This window comes from Anthonomus grandis, chromosome 13, assembly GCF_022605725.1.
Source record: "Anthonomus grandis grandis chromosome 13, icAntGran1.3, whole genome shotgun sequence".
NCBI lineage: Eukaryota > Metazoa > Arthropoda > Insecta > Coleoptera > Curculionidae > Anthonomus > Anthonomus grandis.
The window spans coordinates 18,329,129-18,342,231 of NC_065558.1; the positions used below are offsets into that span (position 1 = coordinate 18,329,129).

The 13,103-nt window shown below is 33.5% G+C and overlaps 2 protein-coding genes across 2 annotated transcripts in view; one reads left to right on the forward strand and one right to left on the reverse strand.

Annotated features, from left to right (window-relative positions):
• The window catches only part of LOC126743741 (laminin subunit alpha-1), a 549,108-nt gene that overhangs the window by 165,554 nt on the left and 370,451 nt on the right, over window positions 1–13,103 (forward strand). Inside the window, exon 3 of the mRNA XM_050450955.1 lies at window positions 30–180. Within this exon, the coding sequence (XP_050306912.1) occupies window positions 30–180 (151 nt within the window). The remainder of the gene's footprint in view (window positions 1–29; window positions 181–13,103) is intronic.
• LOC126743749 (cuticle protein 8-like) lies at window positions 4,569–5,939 on the reverse strand. The gene is made up of 2 exons (XM_050450968.1): window positions 5,773–5,939; window positions 4,569–5,283 (listed from the first exon to the last, which is right to left on the reverse strand). The coding sequence occupies exons 1-2, from the start codon at window positions 5,779–5,781 to the stop codon at window positions 4,639–4,641; spliced, it is 654 nt and encodes a 217-aa protein (XP_050306925.1). The 5' UTR covers window positions 5,782–5,939; the 3' UTR covers window positions 4,569–4,638.

The following is a 13,103-nucleotide window of genomic DNA, read 5'->3' on the forward strand; positions in this document are numbered from 1 at the left end:
GGTAATTTTTTTAATATTTTTCTTTTAAGGTGTGGAATATGCGATGAAAACAGTGCAGACCTTGGAAAAAGGCACCCTATTATTAATGCCATCGATGGAACAAATAGCTGGTGGCAAAGCCCACCTCTTAGTTATGGAAAAGAGTTCGAGTTTGTTTCCGTTACTGTGGACTTAAAGCAGGTAAGCGTTACATCCATTAAAGCAGTATTTTAAAACTTTTTGAAAGTATTCTGTTTGACTATATCTTCATTTGTTGTTCAATGTCCACGCAGCTATGACATATTTAGTTTTATAGTCCCTGTATTTTTAAAGAAAAATACACTTTACTATAACGACAATGTAAAAACTCCTTTAAAAAAGTTTATTTTTCTTATTATCTGAATGTATTTCACCTACAGTTTAAATCCCTTTTGTTCGACCCCTATTGTAGCAAATTACGAACAGTATCAAAGAAAAACAAGGCGAAAGCGAAAGCGGCAACACATAAAACGAAAACAGTGTTTATTAGCGTGAGAACTCGATAAGGTGCTCTCTGGGTCCATTATACAGCTCTTGTTTTTGGAGTGATTTTTTTCTTGAAATACTATAATGAGTTTTCGAGGGAGTAAATTTAAATAATAAAGTAACATTTGAAGGATAATAAAAAAATCACTTTTAGCCACCCGTCATAAATCACGACAAAGCAAGAAAAGGCAGGACCCATATACGAGCAAAAAGTAATAATTTACGGTTATTTTATTTATTAGCTCCCTGAAAAATAAATTTGTATTGTACTTCCCGATGGTAGTAAAAAGGCTATAAATTTTTACGGACAGGGTTAAAAGTCGTGAACCGCTTTGGCGAGGGTCTTTTTTTTTTGGTGCTTGGGGACACCGTATATGGTGGGCAAGTTTATTGGTGTTACAAGCGAACTGGTATGTTAGTACGGTGCTAAAAATTTACTAGCTCCTTCCCACGCCCCGTATGGGATCTGTATTTTATGTATTTTATAGTACCCTGTATGTGATTATATTTTTTTCAAAGGCCTACCGACAAAATCTAGATAAGTAGCTAAACTGGGTAATTTTTAACCAATTTTGGGTCAAATAATTTAGGTAAAAATAGGAAAAAATAGAAAATCTAAAATAGAAGCCGATTTTAATTTACTTCTGTTCTTTTTCTAAATCTATCAATATCATAATTCTTAAAGCTATTTCCACTCATCCGAGCTTTTCTTTATTTTATTCTACCAGCAAAAATAGAAAAATAAGAACCATAAAGCAATTAAAGGCTTAATCTGGTAAATCAATATGCACCAAGGCAGTTAACAACAAAAATACTGCTTATCGCAAATGGCGCCAAGACCCAAGTTCTTATAACTCAATATTTCCAAGTGTTGCTACATATCATTTCATAGAGGTTCGAAGAGATTCAATTCTACATATAGTATCCTTGGTAAGTCCTTGCAGTATATGAATGTAGTCAAGGATTTGGGCGTGTTGTTCGATGAGTATCTGAGATTTGTTCATCACATCTCTAAAATAACTTTAAAGGGACTAAGAGTGTTGGGTGCTGTAAACAGGTATAGTTCACATCTCTCTCTGCAAGCCTATAGACTCCTTTATGTCTCACTGGTTAGATCTAATCTTGAATTCTCTTCAGTAGTGTGGTCTTCTCTATATCAGAATTCAATAGATATGATTGAGAGAGTGCAAGATGGATTTTTACGGTGTACCGCATTTAGAATGGGCATTAGCTTTGACGAGTACCATCGTGAGGACATGAGAGTAAGACTTAACCTGGATACATTGGCCAAAAGACTTGTGAACGCTGATCTTTGTTTTGTATTTAAGCTGGTTAATGGCATGATTAATGCTCTTGACCTTCTTTCTAAAGTAGGTCTCAATGTTCCAAATAGAACTCTACGCAATTTTGACCTTTATCATTTTCCTATGTACAGAACTGAATATGGCCGTCATTCTCCTATCGATAGATCTCTGAGTGTCTTAAACGCTGATAACATTGATTTTTGTAGTAGTTCACTGTCCGTTTTTAAGAATAGCCTGAGCAGACTATGGCTCTAATGGTGTCAACTCAGTTTTTAGATATATATATATATATATATATATATATATATATATATATATATATATATATATATAAATCTTTGATATTTTTTTTCTTTAAGTCTAGGGAGAAAATAATGTGGCCAATAATGGTGTCAATAAGATGGTCACTGATAATTCCAATACCGACATTTAAAGAAATCTGTTCTAAAAATTATTTCTAAAAATTATTTTGTACTAGGCCCGTAAGCTATTTTCGGTCCATATATTTATAATTGAATTTTGAGAAAAACAAGCTTTATCAGTAGATAATGTTTGACCTAGAAAACCTGAATTTCTTCTTATTTTACTTCGTAATCAATAAGGAAAAGCTAGTAATAAGGGCACATCTCTAGATAATATAGTTCGGACATATTGCATGTGATAAGGATATAGCTGCTAGTCTCTTAAAATCTGCCACACAGTGACATGGTAAACATTCAATTCTTCAGATATTGTCCGAATGCTGATATTAGGATTTGGTTTAATTTCATTTAAAATAGCTTCTTTAGTTTGAACTGCACGTACAGGCTCCCAATGAAAACTGCCTTGAAGTTGCATGTTTCAGAAAATCGAACATGGAAACGTACAAGTTTTTTCGTTAAATATTACATGCTGAGAATCTTTCTCCATTTCATAAGAAAAATGCATATCAGCCATTTTTCTTTGTTCAGTTTGAACCATTTTGGACAAAAAATAACCCTCAGAAATGAACAATAGATTCATACGATTAACTACAATTAACAATAGGAATACCTGTCAACAAAATCGATTGATAATAACTATCGACCTGTTTACTAAACGTTGCAATTGTTTTCCAAAGCAACTCTTAAATATTATCTACTACGTAATTTTTAATTACTTAGTTTAAATGTTAATATAATGCAATTTAATTAGGTAATTACTAAAATTTATTGTTACTGTAACATAATTGTTGAAAAAATTACAAAATATAAAAATTTCCGAAAAAACCTTTCCTTATTAGATGTGTAATTAAGTGTATTTAATTTTTTTCTTAAAAACTAAGTAAGATACTTAAGACAGCCATTTTTTAAAGTTTAACACCCTGTATCTCGTAAACGAAGTCGCTGCTGACACATATTTATTTGAAGAATCACCTGTCATATTTACTCCCAAATACAGTCTTATGCCGATGACACACAAGTGTTATACGTCTTTAATCCTAAACATTATAATAATGCAGAAACCGAAATAAACAGTGACTTATTCAACATTTGTCAGTATAGTGGAAAGCATGGACTAAGGTTAAATACTGATAAAATCAAGGTCTTGCTCTTTACATCAAGCCCCAAGTTCATCCACTCTGAGTGGATGAACATATCCACTCAGAGTTTCTCAATGGATACGTTCCTCTTGAGATGGAGGATCAGCAGCTTGTCTACTCGAACACAAAAAATGTGGGAATTATATATGACACAAGGCTTATGTTTGAGGATCATATTTCAACACTTATATATAAGTTTATAAGTTTTATACGCACACAAACATATTTTGAATTTTAAAGTGCGTAAAAATGATGTGAAACATATGTTTTATCAAAATTAACTTACGGTTTAACTCTCTTTTACCCCTGTCTTACTCAGGTTGAAAAAATGCGGCTTCAAAGGATGCAAAATAACTGTTGTCGATTTATTTATGGACTCAAGAAATTTGACTACATTTCATCAAAGATACAACAGTTGAATTGGCTGAATATCGAGAATTTGTTTAAGTATCTTCTTTTAATGTTTATTTACTAAATTCTTGATACAAACTTGCTTTTATATTTAAGTAAGTGTCATCCATAAATTAATATTTATGAATGAGACCTATCAGCGCTCTGTTAGAGTTAGAAACAAGTTAATTATGCCACAATATACTATTGCATTATTTCAGAGAAGTTTTTTGTTTATAGCTGTGTTATTATATAATAATTTCTATAATTATTTTCATATTTCTAATCCTATCTCAATTTTCCGAAAAAATATAAAGAATGTGTTGTTGTTTCATCAAAATGTGTAGTTAGTTTTTTTCAGTTGGACTAAGATTACAGTTTTACATAGCATATTTTAAAATACATTGTTCAACTTTTTGTGGATCGTAGTAATAATTATATGTATTGGAGAACGTATTTATTTATTTTTTGTATAGACATTTAATAAATGCGTGTATAATTTAAGGGTTAATTTAAGAGTAGCGGTTTAGTGACTAAACAAGCTAGAATTCGCCCTTTAAGATTTAATAATATAATAGTGTTGTTATTCTTAATAAAGATAAATATAAATAAATAAATAATAACATTATTTATTTATTTATATTTATTGTCTATACTTAATTAATAATTTGTTTATTTTTAAACTACTATATATAGTAAATATGAAACAGATTTTGAATTATACAAGGTTCAAGGAAGTATTCATGATAAAATAATTTAGATTTGAAAATTAGTGAGTAATATTTTTTTATCAAATAAATACACGAACATTATTATTATTAATAATAAATAGTTTATTTCAATAAATAAATACAATAACAACCTTAAACAACACTATTGTTAATGATGATAATAGGCTGGAGCAGGGGCAGCAGCAATAATTTTCTTATAAGCTACTGGAGCTTCAGTTGGGTGTCCTTGTTTTTCAACTACAGCATTGAAACCGTGTCCATCATCAGAGTACTTGACAATTCTGACAGTACCGTCAGCTTCGTGAAGGGAGTACTGTCCAACAACTTGGTCTCCATCACGATGCTCCTGTTGGGAGTGGAGGTCACCGGTATGAACATCTTCAATGTTGTAAGCAAACTCGTACTGGGCTGGGGCATATTCTTCCTTATGAGCATCGTAGGCAGCATACTTGGCTACAGGAATGGAGTATTTAGTTACAGTTGGTACGGCAGCTACTTTAGCAACAGGTGCGGCATAAGATACTGGAGCTGGAGCATAAGAGTATTTGGGAGCAGCCTGGTAGACTGGGGCAGCTGGCAGAGCAAACTTAGCTACTGGCAAAGCGACCTTAGCAACAGCAGGGGCAGCGTAATATTGAGACGCGGGTGCAGCAACATATTTGTTTAAGTGGGAAGGAGCAGAGTCGATGTGATGGATGGAGTTGTGGTTGTCGTTGAAGGATGAATAGGAAGTGGCCTGATGGTCCACTGGAACTGCACTAGCAAGAGCCAGGGTGGCACTGATAAGAAAGATCTGAAATTACAAAGTTTTTATTGCAAAAGCGTAATGTTCTATAACAAAATTGGTAAATGTAAATGGAAGTTTTTATTTAATTAAGTTGCGTACAATTTAAAATTTTTCTAAAAAAAACTTTGATTATTGAAAAGTTTCTCAAAATCAAATGAAATTAACATATGGTGCAAGGCAGGGATGATAGATAAATAGCTTGAGTAGGAACAAAAATGCATCAAAAGTTAAAAAAAAAAATGCTTAAAAACTAAATTAGGCAGTAACTAGTCTTCTATTTTAATATTAGTTAAACGTACTAATTAAATTTATGAGATTCGTATCTTGTATAAAATAATGAACTAAAAGATAAAATTACCTATGTTTTATTGCAGTTTCAAAATATTCATTAATTATGTGAAATATCAAATTTAATTGTGCAGTTCATTTGTTTTCATTCTCAATAAAAGATAAATATCCAGCAGTAAAATTTTAACTAAATTAAATAATACTTACTTTGTACATTTTGAGATTAAAAGTTGTTGCTGTTTGTAACGACTTGACTTCTACAGTGACTTAAGTAATTTTGCTTCGCTTTTTATACGAATTAGAACCCCACCTAACGACCCTAAAATATACGCCTTTAAATTACTATAAATCATTAGGTAACCTCCGATATATTTGGACATATCTGTCTCATAATATTTGACCCCTTTTTTATGAAATACAGTCAAGGCTAAAAGTGTAAATTGTACCAGTTTTTCTAATATTATAGATAGCTTAGGGCGGTCCACTGAATCAATTTAATAAATACTTTCAGATTACAAGTAGACTAATTTACATACGGTCATGTATCAATCGTATTCAATAAAAAAGTACTCATATTTTCTAGTGTCTTAGGTTTAATTTTACAACTAACCCCATCTTCTAATATTTAAATATACTAAGGCAAATTATTTAACGCTATCAATTTTACATTATATAATGTAAAAACTTATATATCAAAAAGACATATCTTTTTATTGCGTTGTATTATTTAGGCGATACTTTTTATATATTACGTAATTAAAATACCAAATTACTCTGTAATAATCCATTAGCAACAGTGATAGTATCTAGTTTTTTAGTTCTGAAGCCAGCCTAATACCCCACCTACATCACTGCTAGTAAAGGTAATGAATATTCTATATCTTTCAATTTTATTGTTATTATATTAACTTTCTAAAAAAGTAATAAATCTATCTAGAGGCAGAATAATTTTTTGATCTCGGACTATATTTTATCTATCCTTAAAATAGTCCTTTCTATTATATGTTGTCCTTATTATTATGATTTCTCAATAAAATTTCTTATTTCGTAATCAAAAATCGAGTATATATCGAGTATATATAATCGAGTATCGTCTTCGCATTATACAATGTGGTGTTAACCATCTAAGGCTTAGTTTTGTAACTGAGGTGCAATCATCTTTGGGATGAATCCTTTACCAATATATAAAATGTGAATTTTTATTTATTCCAAAACATCATTATACATTTCAAAACAATAGAACCGGTAAAATTCGCAAGCTTCGTAGTTATAGTAGTCAGCGGCCAACGAATGAACTATGTTTTAGGAAGAACGCAGGATGTACTGAATATATTTGATATACGATGCAAGAATGATTGTCAATAGGTTAGTAGCTTGTCGGCAAAGACTAAACAAAACAAATAATATTCACGAAAGAAGGTAAAGACTTGAAAGTCATTGATAATTAATGAATGGCTTGGAGCCATACATCAACAAAGCAGATCTAGAAGATTGTGTGGTATAAATTGGGGCTTGAGCCCAAAAATTAACTTATAGCTATACAAAATATAAATAAGATCCATGCCTATGCATTACCGGAGCCTAAGAGCTAACAAAAGCTGAAAAATAGTCAATCTATGACATGTTATCGGACAAAGTGATTCCTCAATACTAACTTCAACAGACACTTTTCTGTAAGAATCAGTTATAGAGAGGACTGGGAGGGTGGCCATCCAATAAAAGCAGACCTCGTCTGATTCACAGCCGGCCAAATGACCGATCAAGTTTCAAGAGCTGGTATATATAATGATTAGTCAAAATTTTTTCATAAAATTGGGGTGTTATGTTTATTGTCATAAACAGCTACGACTTAGCTGTTACATGGTTTACACCACATTGTATAATGCGAAGACTACTCGATTTTTGAATACGAAATAAGAAATTTTATTGAGAAATCATAATAATAAGGGCAACATATAATAGAAAGGACTATTATTAGGATAGATAAAATATAGTCCGAGATTAAAAAATTATTCTACCTCTAACTGCCTCTAGATAGATTTAATATTTTTTCAGAAATTTAATGTAATACAATTGAAAGATATAGATTATTCATTACCTTTACTAGCAGTGATATTAGTGGAAGCGGTACACATGAATAACTACAAAAAAACCGCAAATTGTGATACAAGCAAGGCGTTTGGTACACATGTACTATAGACTCAAATAATCATTTTTCACATCAGATCGAATTTAAAGCGACGCAAAGAGGAAGGAGAAAATAATCTTTATATAAGATAAATCAATGGTTCCCCCAGAATTGTAGCAAAAAACTAGATTCGCCTTTATTTTCACATGCTAGTGATGCCCACTTAACTTGTTTTTATCAAAATGTTCGTGGTGTTAACACTAAAACCGAGACTTTTTTTCTTGCCGCCATTGCTCAGGATTTTCACACCATATGCATCACCGAGACCTGGTTGAGGCCAGAGTGGTGAAATATTTCCAAAGACTTATGATGTTTACCGGTCGGACCGAAAATTTGAATCCGTAATTGCCACACGAGGTGGCGGAGTTCTCTGTGGAGTTTCTAAAAACATTGTGTCTGAAAAAATTAGTTGTTTGATTTTTGCAACAGTATTGCGCCCTCTATCGATGTTGTTGGCTGTAAATTTACTATTAGGTTACAGATATTTTACATGATTGTTTTGTACATTCCACCATCTATCACATCTGTAATTTTCGAGCAATTTCTGGATCAGTTTACACTTTTAATATCAAAGCTAAACCATAATGTAATAATAGTGGGCGATTTTAACGTGTCTGATTTTTCTCTTAACTCACCTACAGGTAATCATGTTAGTCAAAAGTCTATTGCTGTGAATAATTTTGCTAACACTTTTAATCTTGTTCAGTGTAATCACATCCTAAACTATAATAACAGACTATTGGATCTTGTTTTATCTAACTTCACCTGTACTGTTTCGCGTAGTGACGTGCCTTTTGTCTTGGAGGATTTGCATCACCCTGCACTGGAAATTGATTTTACCGTCTCAGGCCAACGTGTCCATAATTTTCAGCTTAATAAAAACTTATCTCATTCTTTTAATTTTAGAAAGGCCAACTTCCATCTCCTTTATGACTCGATCCTTGAAGCTGACTGGTCTACTGTGTATTTATCCTCTAACGTTAATGATGCATGTGGAGCCCTATATGATATATTGAATGGCATATTTGCCGCATACATTCCTCTTAAGCAGCAACGTAAAAGAAGATTTCCAAATTATTATTCTCGATAATTGATTAGGAACATTTATAGGAAAGAAAAGGCTTTCAAGGACTTTAAAATGTACAATTCTCCATTCTTTCAAAATAAATTTCATTCTCTTAGACGCCTTATCAAACTACAAATACGCAATAAATATAAGTTGTATATATCAAACACCGAAAGGAATATTTCTTTGGACCCATCTAGCTTTTGGAATTTTATTGGTTCTAAGAAGGCTGGCACCAGGATTCCTGGTATGATGAGGCTACCCGATGACGTGGTAATTAAAGACCCACAAGACATAGTTGACGCTATTGCACTGTTCTTTGGTGAGGCATTTATACAATCAAATTTCATTAACCATTCGTCGACGTCTGATAATGTGCCCCACTTTGACATTTCCAACGTTGATGCTTCCCAGATTATTTTGGCCAGTAAAAAACTCAAAAATAAGTTAACATCTGGTGTAGACGGTGTGCCTAGCTTCTTGGTTAAAGATTGCATTGGTGTTCTGGCTGATCCGCTGACCTACATTTTCAACTTAATACTGTCAACAGAACAAATCCCTGAAATTTGGAAGACTGCTAAAATAATACCTATTTTAAAAGCTGGGGACTCTGATCAAATCGTGAACTACAGGCCAATCTCATTACTTTGTAACTTCTCAAAAATTTTCGAAATTATCCTGAATCGGTCGCTATTTAGTCACGCAAAAGAACTCATCTCTGTAGACCAGCATGGAATTTTTAGCGGGCGATCTTGTGTTACTAACTTATCCTGTCTGTCTAGCCACATCTGTGAATCACTTGATGTTAATACTCAAGTCGATGTTATTTATACCGACTTCCAAAAAGCCTTTGATCGGATAGATCACTATATTTTGCTGCATAAATTAACTCAGTATGGTTTTTCAGGGAGATTATTTAATTTATTTCATTTTTCATTCATTTCATTCCTACTTGATTGGTAGATCTCAATATGTTGAATATGAGGGCTTTAAATCGAAACTTTTTAACGTAACGTCGGTGTGCCACAGGGCTCGAACCTAGGTCCGCTCCTGTTTAGTTTTTTTATAAATGACTTGATTGAGTCACTCACTTGTCATAGGCTGGCTTTTGCCGATGAATTGAAGCTATATTTAAATGTATATGGTTTGGAGGATTGTGTTTTTCTTCAGAACTGTCTAAATACATTGGAGGTATGGTGCGCTGTTAACAGGTTAGGCTTGAATGCGGCTAGGTGTAGTGTGGTCAGTTACTTTAGATCAAAAACACCCCTAAATTTTAATTACTTTATTAATGATACTATTTTGAGTAGATTAGAGCAAATTACTGATCTTGGTATAACCTTTGACTCTGCATTTACATTCGTTCCACACTTCAATAACATAGTCAAGTCAGCCCTGAGAAGGCTTGGGTTCATAATTAGAAGTTCTCAGAGTTTTACTTTGGAATCTACATTAAAACTGCTTTTCTGTTGCTTTGTGAGATCAAAACTGGAGTTTGGCTGCACTATATGGAACCCGCTCTATCAGAATCATGTTGATCTCCTTGAATCTGTTCAGCGTAGATTTGCTAAGTTTTTGGCCTTCAGGCAGGATGGCATATATCCGGTAAGAGGGTTTGATCATCGGCAACTATTGGAACGCTTCAATCTACATCCATTACATCTCAGAAGAATGATCTTCTCTGTAAAATTCCTGCATGGGTTACTGAATGGATTCATTGATAGTCCTGTACTTCTTTCTGGTGTACGTTTCATGGTGCCTAGGCTTAATGCTAGACATCCCCTAACATTCTTTCTGCCAAGGCCTCATACTAACATCCTGTTGAAATCACCACTATATACAATATGCGCTATATTTAATCGGATCTGTCACATGTGCGATATAAATTTCTCTCCGGTTCATGTGATTATCGATATCTTGGTGGATCATTACTCTTGGGATTAGGGCCTATGTGTTTAAGTTATAGTTAGTAGGTATATTGCAGTTAATTTAATTTAATTTTGTTGAATATGTGATTATCATGTTAAACTTTTATAATTGGGTTTTTATATTATATTAATAGTTATTTGTTCTAATTTTTTGGATAACTTTTGAGAATGTGACTTTACTTTACTCTTTTTCTTTTCTTTTCATTCTTTTAGGTTTGTTTGTGTGTGTTTTTTTTAACCATATTTTTCATTGTTTTGCAACTGTTTCCTGTTATTGGGAAAGTTGCCTGTTGGAAATAAAGGCTAATAAAGGCCTATTATTATTATTATTATTATTATTTTTACGCGAAGTTCCTATAAATACATCTCTTAGGGGAGGAGTGGAAGCACCATTCTGACCCCCCTCAAAAAGTAGCAACCCCTAAAAGGGAGTGGCTACCCCCTGATTTTTTGAAACTTTAGCGCAAAAGATAAATGTTTAAATTAGTAAATTTTTATAAGATAAATTTGATGCAAATTAAAAAACTAGAAATTTTAGAAGCGTTTGTGAGGGGGGGGGGGAGGGGGAGAGGCACCCTCTCTTGCACCCCTACCGCTCAACTTACAAGAAACAACAAAAAATTGTTATGTGCCATTGCGATCAATATTCCAGGACAGTTCTTTTTTAAACAAATTGTGACTTTTTATGCCCTAAAATATTATTTTTAACGTATTTTCCCTAAATTTAAATATTTGCAGGAACCAAGAGCACGCCACTGCATTACACGTCTACTTGCGACGGATAGCAAGTAGCAAAGTCGAAAACGCCTATTTATTTTAAACGTGTTCAGTCGGTTGTCGGTTGTGTGTTGTGTTGATTTTGTGGTTTATTAATATGGGGTGTTGATTTTTACTGTTTAAGTTAGTTTGTTAAATATTATAATAATGCCAAAAAACAAGTTAGTGTTGGCGGTACCGGAACCAAATACTTCTCATATAGTAGACTGGGAAGTTTGCTGTTTATGCCAAGGTGGGAGAGGCGTTTTTGTCCAGCAAATAATGTTATAGAAACTCAAAAAAATAAGAAGTGTATCTCTTTAGCAGCTAATTTAGAACTATTGAAGTCCTACGGATATAGGCTAGAATCGAGTTTAGTGGTGGACAAATTAGATGGGGGTAGCGGTGTTTTAGAAACATTTAAAGCAAAATGCGCGAAATGGTACAAGTCGTGCTCTTTATGATATCTAAATCCCAAGTTTAACGTCTTGTTAGAAAAACAGATAAACAAAGATGTAATCGGTACCACCGAAGAACAGTTAGATGCTAAACCCGTTAAAAGAAGCACTAGATCGTCTGTCCCTTTTATAAATGTGAAGGAATCATTTTGTATATTTTGCAAGTGCCCTGAGAAGTGGAATGATCCTCTTCGTCAATGTGCTACAGACGACGTTTTTAGTAACATTCGTAGATGTGCCGAGACTTTGTGTGGCAATATCTATTAGCATTGCTGGCCGAAGGCGACTTGTCTGCGCAAGAAGGAAAGTACCATCCACAGTGCCTTGCACGTATGTACAATAAAACGAGAAAAAAGGCATGCGAATGTGCAGCAGATGAAAATAAAATCATGTGTGAAGGAATGGCCTTTGCCGACGTTGTCATATATATTAACAAAAAGCTTAAGAGTAGCTCCAATTTTGTTTTTGCAATGGGCGACCTAATGCGAATGTATAAGCAACGTCTAGGCACATTGCTTGGTGTTTCCGAGCAAAAAATTAAAAAGGAGCATGAGACCAGATTTAGGCAGAAAATGCTTGCACATTTTCCTAATTTAAGTGCCAAAAAATGTGGTCGTGAGTACACATTAGTGACGACTAATGCTAATTTGTTTTCTGTGCTGGATAAAGAAGATCAGGACGAGGATGCTTTGTCATTTCAACACTTCGTCAAAAGACTGCGACGAGCCATTGCCTCTGCAATGCAAACCTTTATATTTAGCCGACCACCCCCAGAACAATGGGGGTGGAAGAGGCGGGAAGATGGTTCTCTTGAGCCAGTTTGGTCGCAGCTAGACTGGATATGGGCATCAGTTAAAGAGCTGGATAGGTGTTAAGTTGTCAGTCTTGTAAGTCAGTAAGTTGTAATTATTGTATTCTAATACTCCTTTTTTATTTTTATAAAGGGAAGCAATAAATATGAAAATCTCTGAATAGAAAATGAACAGAAAATCAATTAAATTAGTTGAGGAGGCAAGAAGAGGCGCATTTTAGGGGTGCCTGCCTGCGTTCGTAGCACCCTCTAAGACCATATTTTATTTTAGTTGTGCTATAACTGGGATAAAATACCTATTATAACTAACATGTTTATAACTAATACGTTC